General features: G+C 34.9%; 1 protein-coding gene across 6 annotated transcripts in view; it reads left to right on the forward strand.

Annotated features, from left to right (window-relative positions):
- Positions 1 to 25,170, forward strand: part of ITSN1 (intersectin 1) — a 117,125-nt gene that overhangs the window by 44,792 nt on the left and 47,163 nt on the right. For 5 of the 6 annotated variants that reach the window (XM_042809960.1, XM_042809965.1, XM_042809966.1 and 2 more), the window contains 10 exons: positions 643 to 706; positions 2,867 to 3,004; positions 3,955 to 4,070; positions 6,574 to 6,836; positions 7,630 to 7,779; positions 7,949 to 8,089; positions 12,963 to 13,050; positions 13,228 to 13,367; positions 22,556 to 22,677; positions 23,773 to 24,002. In XM_042809960.1, coding sequence (XP_042665894.1) covers positions 643 to 706; positions 2,867 to 3,004; positions 3,955 to 4,070; positions 6,574 to 6,836; positions 7,630 to 7,779; positions 7,949 to 8,089; positions 12,963 to 13,050; positions 13,228 to 13,367; positions 22,556 to 22,677; positions 23,773 to 24,002 — 1,452 coding nt within the window. The remainder of the gene's footprint in view (positions 1 to 642; positions 707 to 2,866; positions 3,005 to 3,954; positions 4,071 to 6,573; positions 6,837 to 7,629; positions 7,780 to 7,948; positions 8,090 to 12,962; positions 13,051 to 13,227; positions 13,368 to 22,555; positions 22,678 to 23,772; positions 24,003 to 25,170) is intronic. The other variant, XM_042809963.1, reaches the window with a different exon arrangement.

A 25,170-nucleotide genomic window follows, 5' to 3' on the forward strand; every position in this document is an offset into this window, starting at 1 on the left:
ACAGTTAATGTTGTCTCCTTTTTTGGAGACAATTGTAACAGCATGCTAAATGCTGTTCAGATAGTAAAGAAACTTTCATCTCTATGTTATTACCATCAATATTTTTCAGCTAAAATTTTCCAGCCGCTCAACGGTCCTTGGGAGCAAGTGCTCATTATAGTTGGGATCCTTTTTTTTCTTTCTTTCCTGAATTTTCTGTAAAAATAAGTTGGCACTGGGAAATAAAGATATAGTGGGCTTTGTGAAAACTTCTGCAGCCATTTCCAATGTTTGATGTATCTGCTGGTAGGGGTTCCTACCCGGTTTCAGAAGTAAAATTGAACGATGCACTGACTTAGATTTACTAGTTCTGTGAACATCTTTTGTGGCAAAGAGGTGTTTGGTTGTTGTTGTTGGTTTTTCTTGTTTTTTGTTTTTTTTTTTTGTCTGACTGACTGTTATGAAGGAAGTGTTATACATTTTTAAATACTTTCTTCTTGAGGGACATGGGAATAGTAGTATGTGTAAGCCTGTTCATGCTGGTAACATCACTTTGGTATTACCTGTTCAGATCTAACTTCTGCTTGTGCATTAACTTCTTGGTAAAACAAGAAAAGGAGAAAATTGCTTATTTGTTTATTAACCCTTGTTTTAATTTGTTAGGTCCGCAAGCAAGAACTATTCTTATGCAGTCAAGTTTACCCCAGGCTCAGCTGGCTACGATATGGTAAAGATAAATCTAACAATTTCTACCAAACTGGAAATTCTACTTAAACCTCTGTCCTCTCCTGTATTGTCTTCCCCGATTTTCAAACTCTCTCTATCATTATATTCTTCTCTTTTTAGTATATAACTTTATAAAACAAAACCTGCGCTGCTTTGCCTATGTTAGATTATTCCTCCTAACCAAAAAAGAGTGTATTTTGCACTATTCACACAGATTCTTTGTATGTTGGATTTCAGTTACAGGGACTCCAGGTAGACCAAATGCTTAGATTCCTATCTTATACATCCTCAGCCATATGTGGTACAGCACCAGTGAAAGTTACAGATTTGCACAGCTAGTACAAAAGAAAGCTTAACCTAGAACCATACTTTTTTGGAGGCTTCTCTGCCTTTTATGTGAGTTTCTAGGGCCTTATTTGCAAAGATGCGGGATTACTTATCATTGTGGATGTTAGGAGGGTTTGTTTTGGATTCTCTATTCCTTTCAAGTTCTCATTTGCCAAATTTGTTGTGGTTTTACTGTCACATGGATTAGTCTCTTTTTGCCTTCGCACTTTGAAAGTCTGCTCTATGTGTAATGTTTCTACTTTATTAATTAGTAGCACTTGATTTATGGTTATCTGTGGTGATTTCTCAAATAACTTTCATACTGATTTTAACTTCCAGTTTCCCTCTACAAGTTGTTTCTAGTTGATCTCTTTAATTATCAGTCTTTCCTCAAAAAAACACTGTCAACAAAATAATCCATTTGACTTCTGTTGTGTGAGGATGTCAACTCTGTTGTAACTGTAATATAATGTCACAGTACTGTAGCTTTCTTTTCTAAGCAGTGGTGTTTTCGTTGTATCTTTAAAAAGCACCCTCTTCTTTGTTTCCTAACAAGGCTCCTATGAGAAAAAAATAGCGACCCAATCATCCCGGTCAGCCAGAAAGTTCTGTGCTTGTTGCCAGTGCTTGAGTTGGTTGCATGGGGAATCCAGAAGTTCTAAACATATCATAGCAGTAATTTTTGACATTCAAAATTGCCTGGTCTATTGAGATAAGGAATAGACTTTACAGCTTTTTCTGGCCTATGTATTGCTGTCTTTCCCGAATTTATTCTGTCACTGAAACCACTGTTACTGCTCCCTGGGGCAAGAGTTTTCAGTCTGTATTGAGGTTGGCTTCAATTTGTTTTGGGAGTTGATTTGCTGTCTCATAGGCACACAAGGTAAAGTACTGATGTGCAGAACGCAGCTGTTCTGAAGCTGCTGTTTCAGTTTTGGGGGGGACAAGGATGTGGACTCAAACTGTTAGTGTGTCAAATTTATATCCTTACATGCTAAATTTTCATTCTGTTATCTTGTTCCTGTGCCCCAGTCTGATTACCACTAATAAGCATAGGTCAGATGAGGCTATGATAACTTTCCAAATTTGAATTCCATGACCAAAGTCCTGTACCTTAACACATTAAAAAAATATATCAATTGCTCACCTTAGATTTTTCACAGCATCATGGGGGATTTTCCTGTTCTGGTTTGAGTCACAGGCATGACGGAGAAAAAAGAAGCTGATGTTTAGACTGTTAAGTTTTGTCAAAAATCTCCTTCATATGAAGGTGGTGTTGGAGATTTCATGAATTTTTTGAAGCACTGGATTTAGGCCATCCATTTTTTCTTGCATGTGCGTAATGATAAAATGTTTTTGTGCTTTTCAAGGTTACAGTGTTAATGGTTTTGATTTTAATGCAGATATGCTCTCAGATATGCAAGGTGAGAGTCTTCATGGAAGATGTAAAACAGACCAAAAACAAACCAAAAATTCTATCAAACGTCTGAACCATTCATTTTTTTTAATTATATTGCACAGTGGATATTCACAAGGTGTCCAAGAATACCCCGTTGATTAACATTACCTACATAGCTTATAGTACTGGCAGCATTCAAATAAAGTGGAAGTCATGACTGTATGGATAGTTCCAGGGAAAATATACAAGAGAAATGTGGAAAATTATGATGCATTTGGATTTCACTTTTCATTCGTTTAAAAAAAAAAAACAACAAAAGTGTGAAAAAATAATGGAAAAAAAATGAATTTGGAACTGAATATTCAAAGTTGTACTTTTTAACAGTGATTTTGTATCTTTAATAATTTACTTACACTGTATCTTTTCTTTAAAAAGGAATCTTTCAGATATTGATCAAGATGGAAAGCTTACAGCTGAAGAGTTTATTCTGGCTATGCACTTAATTGATGTAGCTATGTCTGGTCAGCCACTGCCACCTGTACTGCCTCCAGAATATATTCCACCTTCATTTAGGTAACTAGTTATAATTCTGGAATCTTGTTCACCAATTTTTGTTTCATGTGGGAAAGCTGTCCTGTGAGTGTGAAAAGCAAGATATTGGAAAATAGAGCCCTTCTTGGTTTTGTGCTGCATAGATGGCAGACAATGCCTTCTCATTGGGAAATGCTTGTCTACCTTTTTTTTTTTTTTTTTTTTTGTGTGTGTGTGTGTGTTTATTAGAAGTGCTGAATAGTGGAAAAAAGCCCTGTCACAAAAATATCCTTGTGAGAGTACAGTTTTTGTCAGTGTTTTGCTGACTCAGCCTGGCAACATGGACTTAAAGGTTTTTAGTTAAACCTTATACTTCTGTATGTGTTAGAATGTTTTAGAAGTTAAAATGTGCCCTAATTTTTCACTGTAGCAAATTCTTTTTTATTATTATTGTTTTTTAAAGTTTTATTTGTGAATAGTAATGCTGAATCAGTACTTCTCTTTCTCTATTTCAATTTTTTTTGGTGGAGAAACGGGTGGGAAGACAAGTTGCAGAAATGGAAGGAAATGTTTACATGCAGTCACAGCTTCATGCTCTTAAAGTATAGTCTTGAAGATGATAATTTTTTATTTCTTCTGTGTGGTGCCCTGCTTTCAGTTTGACTATAGTAAGCTTTTTCTGTCTTTGCAACTTTCATTATAGTTAAATTCACTATTTCCCCAGCTTCAGACTGGTCATAATTAAAAGATCTTAGAGTTAAATGCATCTGTAGGCTACTTGATGCTTAGATCACCAGTGTGTGCTGTTGGTACTCTGGACAGTATTGTTATCATAATGACAACTGCAGAGTAAAATACTTCAGGCAATGAGAATTAAATGTCACTAACCATTACATCATTGCATTTAATTTATGATTCCATCATTAAATAATCAGTAAATTTGGTAGGCGTAGGTTCTTTTAAGCAACTTGGAATTATCCTTTTATTGACAGAAGAGTACGCTCTGGTAGTGGCGTATCTGCTGTAAGTTCAGTATCTGTAGACCAAAGGTTACCAGAAGAACCAGCATTAGAAGAAGAACAGCAGCAACTGGAAAAGAAATTACCAGGTGAGCAAGCATAAATACAGATGTGTTGTGTGCTGTTATTAGGGAACATCAGGTTATAAGCTCTGAAGTTATAATCATGTTTTAAGAAATATTTTCTTTTCATATCAGTTTGTCAGAGGCATAACCAACACAATATTTCTTGGTCCAGCTGATTCCTGAATCATTTGTTCCTAACAGTGGAGATAGGAACAGCTTTCAGGCTGTTTACCTTAGGTACTTTCAATAGGGGAAGCACTTTTGCAGCCCTTTTATAGGACTGCAATTAAAATTTTACTACCTCAGTTTTCTGTCTTATATGCAGTATAATTTGATGTATATAGAGAGAGGCTTTCACTTCTGTCTGTGTAACAAAGTGCTTCCTTTATATAAGCTTTAGCAGCTCTGTTTAAAAAATAAAAGAGAGAAGCATAAAGTCTCAATGATGCTAAATGGAAAGAAACTTTTTTATACTTCTGGTCATCCCCTCTTGTTCTTTTTACACTTTTTGCTCTATTCAATTCTAAGATGACCAGAATCTCAAACAGTTGAATATGTAGCAACATGGTGGATTTATACAGTGTCAAGATAATGCTTTTTTGTTTTGTTCTAAACACAGCTCTCTATTAGACTTGAGAGGCAGCTCTTCCCTGCATTGATTCTTCCATGTGGTTATCTTTTTTAGTCATGCTTACTTAGCCTCTGCTACTTTGCCCTGCTTGAGATTAAACTGACTGGTCATTATACTGTCTTTTCTTGAAGACTGGTGCTCTGTTTTTAATCATTTAGTCTTACTGCATGATGTTGATTAAAGGAAGGCTTGCATAGCACATCTAGTATCACTCAGTCACAGAATGGGTGAGGTTGGAAGGGACCTCTGTAGATCATCTGGTCCAAGACCCTGTTCAAGCAAGGCCACCTTTAGTAGTTCCTGAATTTTGTTTAGTCTTTGAACTATGAATTAACATTCTCTGGGCTTGGCGACCTGTTAATATTTTGGAGTTTATTTTTGTTTTAAAGCCATTTATTTGCAGTTCGAGAACTACGTAGAGTGCATAAATCTTTCACTATATTTGATGTATAGATTTTCTGCTGCAAAGATGACTCACATAGTGAATGATTTCTTGCTTCTTAATTGGTTTTACTAAATCTAACTGGTTGGGGTTTTTTTTATTGAGACTTTTGGAAAAGTTTTTATTACTAGTTTTATAAACTTGTAGAAGCTATCCCTTCAGCACTGTAACATAAACCAATAGCTATTGATTTCATTTTATTTGTTCTTCTGTTTTGATACTTTGTTGTCTTGATTTTGTTGAGTAACCGTACTAGTCTGTAGACTGTAAGAGGGCAATCCCCTTAGAGCTTGGTGTTTCATCCTGTTGGTATATGTTTTCTTTGAACTTTTTTCTTAAACAGTGCCTATGCTGATGACAAGCATTTTGCTCTTCTACCCATTTCTTTTAAATGATTTCTTTGACAGTTTCTTTTTTCCCCCTTTTTTCCTTTCCTTCTAAAGCAATGGTGTTTATAATCCCATTCTGTATCTTATCGGTCTGTATCTTAATATCCCTTGAATCTAGTGACTAATTTGAAATAAATAAATTTTCTCAGAGTCAAAACATTAAAATGTTTGAATTTCTTCTTCTGTGAAAATTGGTTATAGGTAATAGGAAAGAGGCTCGAACTTAAGACAAGAATTCAACTGGTTGAGCAGATGTTGGGCCAACATGTCAAGCAGTTGGCACGTTCACAATTTGGAGTGAACATGAACTATCTCTTGATTTGGCTTGCATGTCAATAGTTGAGCATGAGGGAAGAGAAATATAGAGTACTAAGTATGGGAATGGGACATAGAGGGTAAGAAAAGAAACAGGAGGTGATGTGGAGGGAATAATTTGGAGGAACCATGAGAGGGGGGTCCAGGGCATGTAATAGAGAAAGGATAACCCCTGATATTGCAGAAAAATGTGAGGGAACTTGTGCTGGAACTGATGGCATTGTTTTAGGACAGTAAATGATGAGGATGTGTATGAGCAGGGTTCTAGTCTTTGTGAGATTTCTGCTCAATAAATTAATTTAAATTAATTAAAAGCCATTTCTTTTCCTGACAGTAATGAGTTCTCCTATGAGAATATCTAGTTTAAATACATTCTGATCATTTGCATAATAGCTTTTAAATAACATCTTTGTCTGAGTTCTTTGCCTTTCTTGTAGTAAAAGAAGGGCTGGTTCTTGTGCTGTTGCTATTGTCAGTGTATAGAGGAACTTCAGATCATGTGTCTGCACTGAAAAACGGGGGCTAAAATTCACTCTAATTACCTCAGGTTGTGGGTTTAAAGGGAACTACGATATGAAAGGTAATGATAAAACCTAGGATTGCCTATAGAGCTGTACTATCAGTAGTTGAATGCTGTTTCTAGTATTGTTGGAAGATTATTTCACTTTGATTCAGCATACGTTGGATTTTTTTTCAAGACCAAAAAAAAAAGTTTAATTCTCCTTTGCCCCATGTTTCCACAAATTAAAGTTACATTTGAAGATAAAAAACGTGAGAACTTTGAACGTGGCAATCTAGAACTTGAAAAACGGAGGCAGGCTCTCCTGGAACAGCAACGGAAGGAGCAAGAGCGTCTAGCACAGCTGGAGCGGGCAGAGCAAGAACGGAAGGAACGTGAGCGACAAGAGCAAGAGCGGAAAAGGCAACTGGAGCTAGAGAAACAGCTGGAGAAACAACGGGAATTGGAACGGCAGAGAGAAGAGGAGAGAAGGAAAGAAATAGAAAGAAGAGAGGTAACTGGATAAAAGGAAGGTGGCTATGTACTGAGATCTATATTTGTTTAGAACAGAATAGAATGTGTACACTAAATATTTTACCATCTTTATTTTTAGTAAGCAAACATCTAAACAATGAACTTATATTTTGGGGTTTTTGAAGGGAAGAAAAGAGTTTGGCGATTTCTTTCTTAATTTTTCACATGAAGTGAAGATGAGATCTTTAGATCTAGGACAGTGTGTGCCTACTTTCTGATTTCTTTAAAAATAATGCTAGTCCTCTTTAATGTAAAGAGATGTTTGAATTAATGATGAAAGATTTCTTGGCATTGGTGACATTCCTGATTTTCCTGTGTTGAGGCTATTTTTTAAAGAAAACACATACTGGTTAACTTAACAAATCTGTTACATTCTCACATTGCCAATCAGTGCAGTGCAGTAGCATTTGTCTGTTCTTTGCAAAGACAGAGAATGCCTTATGTTAGAGAGAGATTTGATGCTATTTTGAAGAGTTTTTGAAATCTTAATGTGAAACAACTTATTAAATCAGAAAACTAGGTCTTGAATGATATTCTGTTAATTCACGTATCTTGTATCGTATATCTATACAAGAGAAGCACCAGTAGTTTCAAGCGAGCGTTTAAATGACTGAGCAATTTATATGCTTAAATAGAGATACATAGTTATTCCATGACTTAGCAGCATGTTTATATTAATGTCTTAATCACTCATTAGAATATGAATATCAGTGATTAGAATATTTTCTCAAAATAGATTTTTTGTATCTTTTTGGTTTGATTAAATGCTGAAGGCTGCAAAACGGGAACTTGAGAGGCAGAGGCAACTTGAATGGGAACGTAATCGTCGGCAAGAACTGCTAAATCAAAGAAACAGAGAACAAGAGGACATAGTTGTTCTGAAGGCAAAGAAGAAAACTTTAGAATTTGAGCTGGAAGCTCTAGTAAGTGGTGTTGCAAAATAAATGCACAAACATGTTAATGTCTGTGTTATAGTCCTATTTATTTTCTATAATTTCAACATTAAGTGTGGAATAGAAGTGCTTTTTAGATCCTGATTTCCATGAGAAGCATTCTGGTAAAACAAAGAGGTCTTTTTCTTTTTATCTAAAGAATGATAAAAAAAATCAGTTGGAAGGAAAGCTTCAGGATATAAGATGTCGGCTGTCTACCCAAAGACAAGAAATTGAAAGTACAAATAAATCTAGAGAACTGAGAATTGCAGAAATCACCCATTTGCAGCAGCAGCTACAGGTAAGGAAATTTTTCTAATTTTGTTCTTAGTCTTGCACTTTGCCCTCATTAACATCAACAAAACAAAACTTGGCACAAAATATGATGTATTGTTTTTTGTATATGAGCAATTATTATAGATGGTTATTTTTAAAGTTTTTGTATTGTTCTTCAGACATTTAGGAATTGCTTCCTACACTTGAAGGTATATCTGTGATTACTGCTTTGTCCTCATGGAATCCTTTCCTATGGAATAGTAAATAATTGCGTTTGGGGATGAGACGAATCGAATCTTGTGATATACTCTTATTGTAGTGACTTCTGCTTCTGAGCCAAAAAGGATGACCTTTTAAAGTGACTTGATGATACTTTTGTTATTATAAAATTTTTAAAAAAAAGTATCAAAACTTCATTTGCCAGTTAAGCCAGTCATTTCTTGGTCAAGTCCTTGCATTCTTCTTTCCTGCTTTTCTGTTTAAAATTCTGTCAGATATGAAGATAAGACTTTCTGGTTTTTTGTTTTGTTTTGTTTTGAGAATGAGTATTTTTTGGACTTTCTTCTTACTTTTTAAAACACCTCTCATTTCTATTTAGGTTTTGTGTGCATCGTTACACCTGCCAACGGAATGATGTCTTTCTTTTGGCAGCAGCTTGTTATAAAGTGTTGTTGAGGGATCATTTTCTTATAGTATTTGTGTCCACTTGATACAAACAAGAAATGCTACAACAGGAAGCTTGTGACATTTAAGAACTACCATAGTTAGCTTGAAATCACATGCCTCCCTTTAACGAAATGTTCCTGTATTGCAAGTGAAAGTGAAGTCAAACAGCGTTTGATGAAGTGTAGGAAATTATATCACTTTTAGCAGTGCTGGCTCAGAGAAGCAAAAAGCTGGCTGTGCTTGATAAAATTCATGAAAAAGCACCCACTTACCTGGATAAGTTAAAGACTTAAGATCTTATGTGCACAGCCAATTTCTATGTGAAAGAAACCACCACTTGAATTTCCCTACCACTTAGATTCCAAAAAAATTTCTACAGAAATGATCTGAGGTACAATAACTCATCATAGAAGAAGGTAAACAGCTACCTAGCAGTTGTCTTCTGAACCTAGGTAAATGCTATTTCAACAATTTGAGTATATTTGGCTTCCTACTTTCATATGTAGTTTCTGTTAACTTGTTGGTTATTTTTCAACAGTTAGCCTCTGTATTCAGAAAGGGTAAGGCATCTCTTAGCTTTTGTCATTATATAACAAGGAGAAAACAGTATGACAAAAAGTTGTCATTTGTTTAATAGAAAAGACCAATGTGCTACAGTTGTTATAGGGTCCCATTGTAACAGGCTTCCTAAAAAAAATTATGAGAAAATACAGCATTGGTTATCGAGAACTTGGAATGAGCTTCCACAACTGAGTGTAATTAATGGAAGGTACAAATGAAAGAAAAAAAATATATGAAATTGAACACTGTTAGGATACAAGTAATGAGAGGATATTCCATCTGCAGGTAGATGTAGGTAAGTAACTTACTGAGTAGTACTAGATTAATAAAAGGGCAGTGTTCTCTGTAGAATCTTCAACAGTGCTTGTTTTTAGTTTTCTTGGCTGGTTGTAGGTGTTCTTCTCTACTGCTTTTATGCATCAATTTTAGCTTCATCTATATGAAAGAAAAAGTGAAGGACATCAGAAGGATTCTTCGCTTTCCTAATATTTAATTTATTCTACTTATGAACAGGTCACAATGATAAAAAAGCAGATTGCTTTTTCTTTTTTTTTGAGCATTTTGACACTACTCTGAAATTTACCTCTTGTTTTAGAATCACTATCTTTGTAGCGGCTTTTAGCTTTCATTGCTGTTAGATGGTTTGTACTCGGTGAGGGGTAGGGCACTTCTAACTATGCACTTTTTAAATTGCTTCATTCACAGTGATTGTGACAGCACTTCTGTAAGGAAAATTACATTTGACTCTCTTGGTGGTTGTTTTGTTGGATTTTTGGGTTTGAGTTTGAGGGCTTTTTTCTTTGTTTGTTTTATGTTGATAACAATAGCTACAGCTTTGTGGAACTCTTTTCTTAGCAGCTCATTGTTTTCTACCACTAGTATTTCAGTTAGTTTTGCTTGAGGGGTTAATCACAATTGTGATTTCAGAAAGAAATGCTACTAGTTAGCAGAAAAGGTCAATTCTATCTGGGGAGAACCTAGAAGAATGGAAAGATTTTTCCTGAAATAGATGAGTTTCTCCAATATCCTTTACATTTTACTGTCTAATTTATAGAGGAAAGAGAAGAGCAGTATGTGACTTTTATAAAGGCTCCAGTAGATTAAAAGTTAATATTGTGAATTCTTTTTGTAAAATATTATATCTTTACTTGGAAGCATTATAATTTAATACATGTGACAGTTGGCATGAAAAGTGAGATAATTAAGGGAAGTAATTATTCTTCAACCTATTAATTAGTTTCAAGATGGATTTGATTAAAATTTTTGGAAGAAATTTTGTAACAGTTAATACCGCATGATGAAAATCTGTGCTAGTTACGTGAATCTCTGGTATCTGGTAGAGTTATATTTGCAGGGGTGTTTAAACCAGATGCATTCTGTCTGCAGGGCTTCTGCTAGTTTTTTGCAGAGGGTTTTTTTGCCTCCTTGATGAACAGTTCGGTTCCCAAGTAATATGACTTTTCTTTGAACCATTGGGTGCAGAGTATGTGACAGAGACTTACAGTGTATTGTGGTATCTCAGTTTCTCATTTACCCTTTTACTCAGAGCATAGAGTCAGAAAAGAAAATTTTCCCTCATTGGATGTAAGATGACTTGTTTTTGATAGCTTTTTTTTTTTTTTTTTTTAACTTCTGCTGCTATATAGAAATTTCTTGTTGCATGAAACTACAGTGTTAGTGATGCCATTAATTTCTTCCGTTTCCTCAGTAGAACTAATGGATACAGAAGACATTCTTGGACTAGATCACTGTTGCACTGTTGTCTGTGATAGCAGGAAACAACTTGATCCTCGTAGTCCCTTGACATTCTCTTTTCTTAGATACACTCAAAATTATTCTGGGTATTCAAATTACTGGCCTGGATTTCAGTAGTAGTCTGCCCATTAAAAGCAAACACATTAAGTTTACATTCTGCTCTGAAATACTGTCCTGTATTACTTTCTGCACTTGTAGAATGTAATTTCTCTGTAAATCCTGGATCAATTTGAGATTTGTTGTGCTATTTTTCTTAACTAAGTGATTCCTTGATTGGAATGATAGAATTTTGATATCTTTGTATCTAGAGGGCCAGTTTCCTTTCCTTTTTTCTATTGAAGTTAATCCCTCAGTACATATAATTGATTAGAGGCCGTCTTTTTTCAGCAATACTATTTGAAAACTCAATTTCCAGTATAGCTGTGTGCAAGACTATATTTCTTTTAAAATTTTTCGTCTCAAACTGTGACATGGAGCTTGCAGGTATTTCAGTGGGAAGGGAGTTTGGTGGAAGGGTGAAGCATAAATGCAGAGAATGGTATTTTGCATGTAGTTTTAAAACATGTCAGTGGTGATTTATTGGGAACAAGGCAGACCTCCTCAGGCAGATGAGTTGGAAAATGCTGCATTATATATTGCTGTTCCTTTTTTGTTTCTAAATAAAGACGACAGGCCCATGATAGAACTATCTGGCCTTCATTATATCCTTGAAGAGCTGAAAAGTGCTACAGACAATAGAGCTAAACAGTGAGATGTGTGACTCCTGATAGTCAAATGCGTAGCTTATCTTAATTTTTAGACCTTATGAATTTATGGAGACCTCGACTGCTGTGCTGAGTGTGTCTTCTGAACGTAAGGAGATTACAGGTGTCTGTGGTTGTTGCATGATCATAAGATCTGAGCCAAACACTGGGGTCTTCAAGACTGCCATGAGTTAGGTGGGACAACTATGAAGTCGTGCCGCTGTGTTCAAGCTTGTGTTCTTGTGGTGAGAAGTAGAAACTTTTCATGAGTTGCTATGTGACATTTGTTGTTAGGGTTGTATTATTTCATTCACAGTCCTTTGTGACAAATTGAAATTGTCAGATGTTCTTCAAATGCCTGCAATTCAAGGTAGCTGCTGAAATGAACTGCGTAGTTTGTGTGAGAGATGAGACATTGACAATTGAACAGCTTTGTACAATAAGCTGTTTTACATCATGCTTCTATAATTTGCTGTGATAACTTGAAGCTGGAGGTCAAGGCTTGATCCTCCAAAAAGAGCAAAGACTATATATAATCCACAAAAGGATGAATTTCTCAGTCTCCTGTAATTTTGGTACAAAATCATACAAATGTATGTTGAAATTTAGAGGCCTTAATCCTCTTTCACGAGTACTAAATATAGAACATTAGAGATCTCTATTCTCATCTAACAGTTTGTGTTGCATATCTTTGTCCATAATGTAAGGTGAAAGCCTTTATTTTCTTTGTATAAACTGATAATATTTTGTCCTACTTATTATTGTAGTTAATGTTTTTTTATTAAAATGAGAAGTAAACTGTTAAGAAGTGTTTTTAAAACATATTTAGATACAAGAAAAGATGACTATATCTCTCTGTCCTCAGTTTCAATTACTTCTAATCCAACTTACATATTCAATGAGAAATCAGTCCTTAGGTAAAAAACTTAAATTTGATATTCTTTTTCGTATTAAAAAAAACCAGGACAAATAGACAGAGAACCATTTCTGAGTGGAGGTACCATACAGATGGCGTTTCTGTAATAGCAATAATACATGATTAACTGTGTGGGAAAGTAAAAAGTGATTTCAGAAGGAATTAAAATGAAAGCTTTTATGACCGTAGTCGTCATCCGTCACTTACCACTCTGCATTTTTATTGTCTTGTATTCTCTTCCCTTGTCTTCTTTTCAGGAATCTCAGCAGATGCTTGGAAAGTTGATTCCAGAAAAGCAATTGCTCAATGACCAACTGAAGCAGGTTCAACAGAACAGTTTGCATAGTAAGTATGTTTTTTTTTGTAAGTCTAAATCTGGTTTTAAAAGCCATTACATTGCATTACACAGCATACTCTGTAAGATTTTCTATGTTGCAAGATATAATTTGAAAAATGTTGTGTGCTGTGCCATGAAATTCTCCATGTATGAAAATATTTATTTCGTAATATATTTAAAAACAGGAGATTCTCTTCTTACTATCAAAAGAGCCTTAGAAGCCAAGGAACTAGCCCGTCAACAGCTTCGAGACCAGCTAGATGAAGTAGAAAAAGAAACCAGATCTAAACTTCAGGAAATTGATATTTTCAATAATCAGCTGAAGGTAATCTGAAACTTTTAATCTCTCTCCTAAATGTTCAGTCAATACATTTATTAATTTATCATGGAGAAATATATTAAACTAAAATGATTGATTTAGAATGTCAGTGTTAGCAACATTGTGAAATCTAACGTTTTTGTTTTTGAAGAAAATACTACTTAACATTCAAAGTAAGAATTTGAATAAACTTAATCTGCATAATATACCTAAGAATAAACTTGAAGTCTGATTCCAGAGCTGCAACTATAAGTATTACATCACTATTTTCTACCCCTATGCATTGGAAGAACTACATGACTGCAGTGGGTCATCAAATCTGCTGGAATCAGTGCTTCAATTTCAAATCTTTGTTGAAGTTGCTTGTTTTCCAACTAACACACAGAGTTACTTATCTACTGTTTGTCAGAGCATACTTGTTCATGAATGTAGTTGTCTGTTGTTTGTGGTTTCATACTTTATTGATTAGTCTTTTGTTGAAACTGTGTGATTTTGTTTATTTCTGCACAAGAAAATTACAGAAGTTGCAAAAGTCAGTAGAGGAAGAGTTATTCAGAGGGAAGTTATAAATCAGTCTCTAGTTAGAATCACTTACTATTAAATAAAATAAAAACTGTTTTACTATTTACTATTTTACTATTTACTATTAAATTAAATAAAAATACTGTTTATTGTTTTTTTTTTCCCTAGCAAAATATTCCAATGCATAAGTACTTTATTTGCTATTTTTTATCTTTATTTTTATTTTTTATCTGTTGGCTTCCACTGAAAGCTGACAAGAAAAATTCTCAATTTCCTGCAAGACAAAATCAAGTTGTGCTGCTGGTATTTAGAAGGAAAAGCACAATGATCAATACATTAATATTTCTGTAGTTCTTTTGAAATTAGATCAATTATGACTATAATACATTTTAAGAAGGAAGGTGAGTTGGAAGTTATGCAACAGATAGCTTTTCTAAATCTTAAAATTACTCACTGTAGGAAAAATGAAAAGCTGTAGATGATAACACTACCTGTTTCAAGGCAGGGAGGTAGAAAGTGAAGAATCTCTGTGAAGACGTAACGTACATAAAACTGAACTAAATATTCAGTTCACTTTAAAAGAAAACAAAACCGTTTACCTTACTAGCATTTTCTTTGTATTCTCTTTGGACACATTTTATCATATTGTGCTTTCTAGCTGATTTTTTTTTTTTTTTTTAATTGTTACATTTTGAACCAAATAGAAGATAAATGTGACCAAAGGATACTCATTCTAAAATTAGCATCAGCACTTGGTTTGATAATAGGTGACCCGAAGAGTGAATAAATGGGTGGAAAGGGGGTGTGTGCGAATAATCTTAGTTCCATGGCACTTAAAAAACTCCAAGCATCTACATTTAATTTGGTAAATACGAAAGGACTCATTAACTAACAAGCTAAGAATTAGAAAATGAAAATTGACATTTATCGAAGACATTGATTTATCAGAGTGTTTGCCATCTATCTTGGCACAATGTGTAAGTGTAAGCTATTTCACAGCTTACTGGGAGAATTGACTTCTGTGTTCAAATCTTAGTATTTAACATTATAACTTTAAATGCTGAAAATTAATGATGTGGAAAGATTTTGGGAAAACCGCAGCAGCCTTTCTTTTACTGAGGACATTGTGTTCTTGATTTCATTATGTGTAGACACAGTGCTTAATAGGATGATCACTTTGCAATGCTGAATTTTACTATTTTTGCCTTGCTGCAGATTCCTACTCTTGCTTGGAGGTGAATTTAAGAAGTCAAAATGTGGCTGTGGGGCAGTTTTACTAATGAAACTGAAAAGTGGGAACTTAGTTCAGAGAGAGTTGTATCTTCTCCCTTTTGTAGTTCTGTTGAATGTGTAAGATGCATTTTTGGAGACCTGAATATCTTTATTACTAGATTTAAACATCTGCATGCAAATACATGCCATTTCCTGGGCTCGGCGCAGGATGGTGATCATAGAATCATAGAATGGCTTGGGTTGGAAGGGACCCCAAGGATCACCAAGCTCCAACCCCCCTGCGACAGGCAGGGCCACCAACCTGCAGATCTGGTACTAGATCAGGCTGCCTAGGGCCCCATCCAACCTGGTCTTGAACACTTCCAGGTATGGAGCATCCACAGCCTCTCTGGGCAGCCTGTGCCACCATCTCACCACTCTGTAAAGAGCTTCCCCCAGACATCCAATCAAAACCTTTCCTCCTTCTGAATCCCATTGACAGAGAAACTGCTTGGAAGACCCTGTGTATGCAGCACTATTTTAAGGGACATTTACTGAGGGAGCTCTCGGAATATTTTGTATGCGAGTCTGTACACAAAGCTAGTGGAAAGAGTTCCTGAAACTCTTAGTTTGGTTACAGTTTATGTGAAGTAGAAGTTCTGCTCTTTAATCAAACCAGATCATAGCTATGTCTTAAGTAAAAATACTGCACATTAGTCTAGGAACCTGAATAATTATCTGAAATTTTTAACATAAACAATCAAAAACTGATGATGACCTTAAGATGCTACCATTGGAAAGATGATCTTTTTCCAATCTTTAGTAATAATTTCCACAACTAAAAGTGGAATGACTTGCTTATTTACTTAGTGATATTGTGCGTAAACATTACATGTTCATTTGGTGCTAAAATATTATACAACTTGTATAATTATCAGTCAGCTGTATAGTGTTTATGTTAAAATGTAAAATATTTTCAAATAATGTATCAAAAAATTCAACCAGGATGTATTTATTGGAAATGTATTGTTATGAAATAAATGAATTTAAAACACAATTTTTAACCAAGGACTTTCCTAAATTATCTTATATGTTTAAAAAGTAATAGTTTTTTTTCTATGATGATCTACTCTTCTGTTGTGCTCTAATGTACTGAGAGATGCACGTTTGATGGGTAGCTGTTGGAACATCACTCTAATTGACACTGTCTCGTGAATCTGTTTTCTATTAAATGATGGAGAGGCACTGATGCTTAACTATATACTACAACTAAATTCTGGGCTAGAAACATAATGATATGATACATTTTGTGAATTCTCTTAAAAGAGAAGTATACGTGGGATACTCTTCAAGTATATACTATCCTGAAGTGTTTTGCACTTACTTACTAGGAGAGAGAGTACTTAGTCAAAATGCTTAAGTTAATAAAATACAGAGCCAATATTGGAAATATATAAGCTACTGCTCTCTGAGTACAAACTGTATGCCAAAACTAACTTACTAGTTCTGATTAAATGCTTAAGAGACAGTAAGTTGACAACAACATAAAATCATTAACTTTTATCATCGTTGTTGAGATCTATTTCTCATGTTTTGTTTATGAATAACTTGTATTATTTCCTATGTGAGCATATATTTACGTTCTGCAATGCATTTCAAATTCATTCCCTTGAAACAAGCTACACTTGATCTACTGAGAGCTGATAGATAAATATGCTGAGACAGCACAACATAAAGTGAACAATTTAACTAGTGTCTAGTGTACCTTTTCTTTGATGAGACTATGACGTTTACTTGATGCTCTAATATTTTTGGCTACAGGTCAACATTTCAATACCTATCATATGCAGTGGATTGCACTGCATTTGCTTCCATCTTTCAGTTTTATGTGAATGCTCAATATTGATATTAAATCACCTTATATTTGCTTAATGTCTTAATAGCATAAATGACAGAACTAAGGAGATAAATGACTTCTGATGATAAATGACCAGTTCTCTTTCCAGTGAAACTATTCAATCCTCCAAAGCAATTTACTTAAATTTCTTATTAATGCCTTGGAACTCGAATACTTCAGTTACTTCTGTTTCAAGTTAACATCTCAACTGTTTGAAATTTCCATAGGGTTTGTTTCTACTCACAATTTTTCTGGAGTATAAATTATTATTAATGCTTCAAAGGAGATAGATCCATGGATCTTTACTGGATATTTGTGGCATCACCTACTCAGTTTGAGCAAACTGATGGAATTACCTGACTGCCACTGTGGCTTTAGCCTAAAGCGACCAAATGCACTTGTTTGGCAAAGAAATGAGTACTTTAGTTTGAAATTGATGAAATATCTTTTGAAATGAGATTTGTGAAATTTTGCTGCAGAAGTCTTGATTGTACTGGTCTGCAAAAATGAGTGACGGAGTTTGTAGCAAGGTTGAAAATTAGGCCGCATCTTTGTATCGTTAATTAAATTGTAGCAGTCTAACTCTCTGATCCTCTTCAAAAATCTTAGCCTAGAACTGTAATAATTAAATTTGATACAGATACTAGTAAAATGAACTAAATTCACTTCTAAATCTCGCAATGACCAGTCACTACACAGCCAAATAAAGCAATTAAAATAGTTGTTAATATGGTTTTTGTCTCCAAAGACCAAGTAGCTATTTCATACAGCACTGAAGAATCATATATTTTAGAGCTTATCTGAGTCATTCCACAAGAGAAAATGGTGTTTCTGAAATATGTTAGTCATGCTGAGAAGCTATTCTCAGTGCCTGCAAAAAGTGGTGAACAACTAGATTTAAGCTCTTAAGAATGTTTTACATTTTGTGTCATGTTCCAGTTGTTGTCAGTCCCTGTCTAGTCAGTGTGCACTGGACAAGTCTTGCATATGAATGCCTGTTTACATTTGAGCATTTCTTTCTTCCAGTCAATGGCAATGGAAGATGCAATGCTGCAGTGCCTGGCAGTTCTCCTGGGCTGCGTCAACTACTTAGACTCCTTTCTAAAGGTCTCCATGCCATACTCAGGCAGTACACAACTTTCTCAATCTGAGTGGTGAACCTCCTCCAGTTATGTGCTTCACTTTTCCATAAACAGATGAGTGTGCAGTGTTTAAATAAGTTAGTATTTAATAATAAGTGCTAACAGTAAAGCATAACTGAAGAGTTTGTAATTTTATCTGTCTGATCCTTAGTGCCTAAATGAGAAGTGTGCCTCGATTTGCAACCTGCACAAAGTACTAGTTAGTTACTTTTGCCTTTTGCATATCTGACACCTTAAGATTTGAAGTTAGTTGCCTCTTGTGGTCACAATGTTCAGAATTTTTAAAAAGAAAAAGCTTTTATATTGAGTAAAGTATTCCTACACAACACTGTAATTTGGGATTCCAGATACAAGAGAGATGACAATACCTTCTCAAATCCGCCGTAGCTCTGAAATGGGGTGAAAGGAAGAACTCTGTCAAGGCGCTTTGGGAGCTGGGGAATAGGGTAGAGGAGCATTTCCGTGGGAAAGCCTCAGTGAGCACAGAACTGTAGGGTTCAACAAATGCTCCTGTTTGTCTCAGAAGATTAGATGGAAATCTTGTATTGTAATCCTTGAAGAGTGTTCTAAGCTGTCAAAAGGCAAAATTTGGGCTTAAACAATTACATTTTTAAAGTTAAGGTTTTCATAGCAATATGACTTGTCTGTATATAGTTAATATTACTCTGCTGTATGAAATTCATATTTTAATCCATATTCAGTATGACGTGAGTCTCAAAGTTATTTTTATACTTGTTAGTCTGTTTGTGAAAGGTAATATTTCTCTCTGCTTTTACGATGTTTGTTGTCCTGCACACCAGAAACAAAGAGAGCATCGTTATGTCCTCAGAGTTACAATATACAATTTGTACAGATTTTAAGTTGCTTGTGTTTGTAAAAGGTGAGTGTAGGACTGTGCTGAATATTCAGTATATGTTTTATTCTGTTGACTGTTGAAGTGTTACTATAATTCTGTTCGGTTGATGTCCTGTAGCACTGTGGTAGATGCTGATTATTTCTTCCCTCAGCCACCCACTGATACTTGGCAAAGCAATAGAGCATCTACCAGTGGCATGAGACACCAAGAAAATCTTTATTTCTTCCTAGCTGATGCAAAGAGGGTTATTTACTACGTTTTTTACTTTCAAAATATTCTGTTCAGTGCCAGCTGTAAAAGTTAGGTTGGATTTTCTCACTGGTTACAGACAGATATGTCTCACAGAAGAATCTCTTCACAAAATACTGAACTAGCATATTGCTTTAGCTGGGAAGGAATGATATGATAAAATTTCTGTGGATATCTTTATAAACTTTATCTTGAGATCCTCACTTAGTTGAGCACATATATAAAATCACGAAATAAGCAAAGAAAATAATTTAATTATTTGAACAAGACTTAATGATGCTGCCTTTTTTACTGCATATGATAAATGACTTGCTTTGGACAGACATGGAGAGATGGCTCATAGCTGGAACTTCCAAAGTTTTCTGTTTGGCAGTAAAAGTGGCATATATTGTATGTACAGTAGTGTGATAAACTTATATGTCTAAATTGTAATTAAAATACAGTTTTGGCAAACCTTGCAGTTAGACATCTAGTAGAAGTAAGTAGTGTTTGGTGTACAGATGTATTGTAAACTCTGACTTTTATGTAATTGAGAATCAGGGATGTTTTTCTGAACGGAGCAAAATACCTATTTCTGAATTAGAGATAGATTCCTCCTGATTCTGTGAGTGTAGGTGAACTGAATTATTCTTTTTAATATACAAATTTCTTGTTAAGTAAACTAAGCTCATGTATTTGCATCTGGATTGTTACATTTAAAGTCTTTGTGATTTTTTTTGTTTTGTTTTAACTATTATAGTCCCCAAGAACACTCTTCAGGAATTTTGGTTCTTCTTTCCTTGCTTAGTGATTATTCCTATTTAATTGCTAGAAAAACAGACATTGAGAAAAAGATGCAAAGGGAAGAAAAAACTAGAAAATGCTATCACCTAAATAGTTTTTGCAAGGAACAGGTTATCTTCAGTGTTACCATGTTAGAACTGTACGTGGCTACCTCAGTTCTTTCTGTTCAATAGCAACAGCAGGGTTTTTTTGTCTCATTGACTAGGACTCAAAAACTTGAGCTTCTTGGCATGCATAGTTCAGGGACAGCAGAGGAAATGAATGTGAAGGAAAACAACAACAAATAGAATAACAAAGGATTTCTGAACTAAAGATTGTGCTACAATTTAATAAAGATTTAAACTTAGGAGATAGAAACCTGTGCTTTGAATAGCAGTATTTTTACCCAGAAAAGAGTGGCAGCTAGTTGAAAATCATGAGTACTACTCAAGACACTATACTTCTGAGCAATGGCATTTTTAACTTCATGAGCTTTGTAAATACTTCATTTTGCACATGTGAAGACTTTTGTAATCTACTGAATACTGTTGAAAGCAGTTTTTCACATGGCCAACTAAAATCATATGAGTGATGCCTCTTTCTCCCTGCCCGATCTGTGCTTTCCCAAATCATCTCCAGCCAGCAACTCCTACAAGGGGCAGGCAGAGCAAGCAGATGGTGGCAGCATATCAGTCCCAGATGGAAAGAAAGACCTGCCAGTAATCTCCTGAGAAAACCTCTTCTCAGGAGGTCCTGGCACAGCTGCCCAGAGAAGCTGTGGAGGCGCTCAAGGCCAGGTTGGATAGGGCCCTGGGCAGCCTGAGCTGGTGGAGCAGCCCTGCCCATGGCAGGGGTTGGGGCTGTGTGGGCTTTGTGGCCACTTCCAGACCGAACCATTCTGTGATTCTGTGAAACTGCCATTTTTTATCTATGACCTTACAGATTGATGCTGTTTACCGCCAGTGCTTTATTGGCTGTATATTTTGTCCTTAGCACTTGTACCTACATACTTTTAAAATGCAAATATGGGTTCAGGTGATCATATAATGCAGATAGTGTCTGTGATTCCTTCAGAAAAGTTAACTGGAAACAGGAGTCAAATCCTTTGTACCTCAGTGGAAGTATAGCAGCATGAAGGAAGCTGATATAATACATCAGTTATTGGAAATGATCTCTTGCTGTGGTTAGCACTGCAGAAAGGTCTGGTGCAGACCACATCTAGCTGCAAGAGCAGTTGTCCAATTGTGCTTTTGCTGCAATATGCTGATGGCTTTATTTTCTCATTGTTCCATATGGGCCAAATATGATGCTCATTCAGCCCATTATGCTGAATATTGCTAACGCTTTTCTGTTTTAGAATTGCTTTTCCTCCTTCCAAAATAAGCCAGTGTGTGAGTGTTTATAACTGTAGGTATTCAGGGTTTAAAATTTTTCCCAAAGGCATTATCCTGCCTGAATAATTCTGGTGATTTCACAAGAGTAGTTTACTTTATACTCTGCAATATCTATTCTAGATCCTAACTTTTGGCTAAGCTTGCATGTCACTATGGAAAATAATAATGGTCATAAAATATAGTATTGCCCAAATTATCTCTGTGTTTCAGTAGGTTTCATGGCCCTAGCAGAGTTTTATTTAAAACTTGTATAGGAACTGATTATCTCTCTAATTATGCTGAACTCAGTTTTCATTGAATTTAAAATTGAGGATCATTAAGAAAATGGGACTGAAAGCTAGAACACGAAGCTCAACTTGACTTTTTAAAAACTTATATCCATGTCAGAAATGTTTTAATGCCTTGCAAAGGTCATATATTACTTCTCTTAATAATGTAGTTTTTTGGCTTGATCTTAAAATTTGGTGTTGCGTAGTGCAGTCTTTAAGCACTAATGCATGGTTTAATTTCACTATTTTTCACAAATTTTTAGACACAACGAAAATTCAGTCTGAAAATTAATAAATATTAACTTTCAACTTTTATAACTAGGAAGTTATAAATCAATTTGTGAGATTAACTCAGTTATCATCTTGGCCCTTTATTTGAATCACTTGAAGTCTTCATCCGTGAATTTCTGAAAAAAAAAAAAATCACACTGCTTTCAAGATAAACTATTTTAATGCCTAAGTAAGTGAAGATGAAGCTTTGCAGGACACAAGAACTAAACAAACCTGCTTACGGTCAGTCGTATATTTCAATAGAAACAGAAAATTACTAAGATATGAGTTTAGAAAGAATTTCCTGTTTCTACGTATTTAGTGTATCTAGATGAAACATTGTCAAACTTTTGTCAAAATCTTAAAGCCACATTTTAGTAAAGTCTGACTTGTTTCTTAATCTTCATCTCAGCTAATATGGGTAAAAACTAGGAAAATATTAAATGGTTTATGGTCCTTTGAAATGTACCTTAAATATCTACCAATGCATTTGGCATTACTGGAAGTTTGAAGAAATATCCAACATTTGTGATTTTTGTTACCTCACAATGAAAATATATGAGGCCATTAATTATGATTAATATAGCATATGTTTACACGTTCTTTGCTTTTTTTGTCTAGGAGCTGAGAGAAATACATAACAAACAGCAACTTCAGAAACAAAAGAACTTGGAAGCTGAGAGGCTGAAACAGAAAGAACAAGAAAGGAAGACAGAACTGGAAAAGCAAAGAGAAGCTCAAAGGTAGCAAAGTGCTCTAGTTTATGCCCTTACTGCAGAGGTGTTGGAGTGCAAAGCATTTTGCAACAAAGTCAAACAAACTTCATGTTTCCCAGAGCGTAGTCTGATCTCAAATAATATATCACTAAATGGCAAAAATATCCAAGACCTAGATCAGGTTTCAGTTCAGTGCAGATGACTTGTTTTGAAATCAGGAGAATCTTTTTATTTATCCTCGAATGAAAAGCATGTTGTGGAGGTGATCTAAATCTGTGACTTTTAACTGTCACATACTTACAGATTTCAGCAGCATTGCTTGAAGGTACTTCTACATGTAAGGACATAGTTAATATTTTCTTGCTACACACTTGAAGAAGTTTTCGAATGTATTTGTATTATATTTATGTAAAGTGAATGTCATATAATTTAATGACTACTTTTATTCTGACATCATTCATTTGTAGCTGCTTGATTCCATTTTTAGCAGTTTAGTGTTTTTTTTAAGCTATTGGGGACCATAGAGACCTTTTTGAAGAACTCCTAAAGGTAATTTGCTTTAGTAAGTCTACTTCCATGCAGAATTGTATGACTGTGGGAATAATATACAGTTCTGAGGAAAAAGCAGATATGTTAGATGTTTTTTTCACTTCCTCCCTTCACCTTCTTCCAGCTCCAAAACACAACAGATTTTTCATTTCTTACTGAGTGCTGAGGTTGCTCTGTAACTCTGTTAGAGTTCTGTGGAATTATCTTCTGGAGGAATAGACTTTACATGTGAGTTAAAAGGAAAAGTCATTGAAATTGGTTTTTAAATGAAAAGACAAGGCAACTTAAAGTAATAGAGTCCTGCAGCTACTAGTAGTTTACACAGAAAATTCTCTCACTTGTCTGAGAGTCACAGCTCTTTCTTTAAGAATTCATACATTCTTCCTTACCTTTTAAGAGTCACTGTTAGAAAATGTGTTGGGGTGCTTGCTAATTTACCAAAATAAAATCACCAGATCTGACAGGATACAGAAAAGCCATAAGGATTACACTTTTTATTGTCAATTATGTACAAGGAAAATCTCTGATATTTTCTTTGACTAACTCAAGAAAGATTTTTTACTTATCCAACAGGAGAATCCAGGATCGGGATAAACAACGGCTGGATCGAGTGCAACAAGAAGAAGAACCTCAATGGCAAAAAAAAAATCAAGAAGATGACAAGCAAAAAAGGGAAGAAATAATTAAGAAGAAGGAAAGTGAGGATAAGGGGAAACAGGAAATCCAAGAGAAACCGAGTAAGCTTTTCCAACCACATCAAGAACCAGTTAAGCCAGCTGTCCAGGCTCCATGGTCAAATGCAGGTAGAGGAAAAATTCAAAAAATACTGTTGCACATACCTCACTTAAAAATTATTTTTGGTTTTGTCTTCTCATGTAATACAGGAAAGTACTGCGTTTCAAGATTGGATTGCTCATTTTGTTGAAGTAAATAATGTATGATTTGAGCTTTAGATTCCAAAAACTTGTTCACTTTTAGGCTTCAGTATTTTTAAAAGTAAGATGTTAAGCAGACAGAATAAAATGTAGTTGATGAGACTCACAGTCCAAATCAAAGGGAGAATCTAAGCTGTATGTTTGTGTAAAATCCTGCTATAAGGTGCCAAAAATTGCTACAACACTTCTCATTACAACTCTTGTATTGATGTGAATTTTTTATAGTGTCATGCAGTTACTTTTTTTCCTCCTCACTATGCAGGTTGCTTACTGAACGAATGGCCTGAAGTCTATGATAGAATCTCTTCTACTATGCACTTGACCACTTTCAGCTGAGAGCTTTTTTCAGTATTATAACCTAATTTTTTGCCCATGTTTGGAATTGTGGTACACTCTTGAGTAGCTTTGATAATTATGCATGAGAATTAATTGGGATTGTAATATTTATTTAAATAATTGATCAGAGGACTGCATAAAAGGGAAATTGCTTTCTATCTTTTAGCTGTAATCTAGCTTTTATCAATTGTATCTATTTGCTAGGTATTATTTGTACAGGGCAAAATAGGAACTGCATTATGCAGGAGAAATGTAGCTTATCTGTTTTTTTCTCTAGTCTTCTTTTCACTAATAATGCATCTGTAATACAGCATGTGATTTTTAAAGCACCAATCTGTAAGTGACCTCTTTTCAGCTAATCCGTGTGTATTAGAACATTTTGAGACATCTTTTTTGAAACTATATTCAGGCTGCAATTGAGGCTGCTACATAAGCAGGCTCTAGAAGTACTTGGGATACCACTGTTGCATGCAAGAACATTACTGTTTGAATTGAACCTATAGGTTAGTGATCAGACTTAAACATAATCAGTGAAGCATTTGATAAGTCATGTGTGTTGCACCATAAGTACACAATTCTTTCTGTAAAAATAGCTGTATATCAAAAAAGTTAAAATATAGTAATTTTTTACATGATGTTAAGAAGAGAGAACAGTATGAGTTACATTTGAAATCATTAATTTTCTTATTTCCTCTTGTAT

This window comes from Centrocercus urophasianus, unplaced genomic scaffold (genome assembly GCF_019232065.1).
Source record: "Centrocercus urophasianus isolate 14NV4802_14NV808 unplaced genomic scaffold, USGS_Curo_1.0 seq_12, whole genome shotgun sequence".
NCBI classification, from domain to species: domain Eukaryota; kingdom Metazoa; phylum Chordata; class Aves; order Galliformes; family Phasianidae; genus Centrocercus; species Centrocercus urophasianus.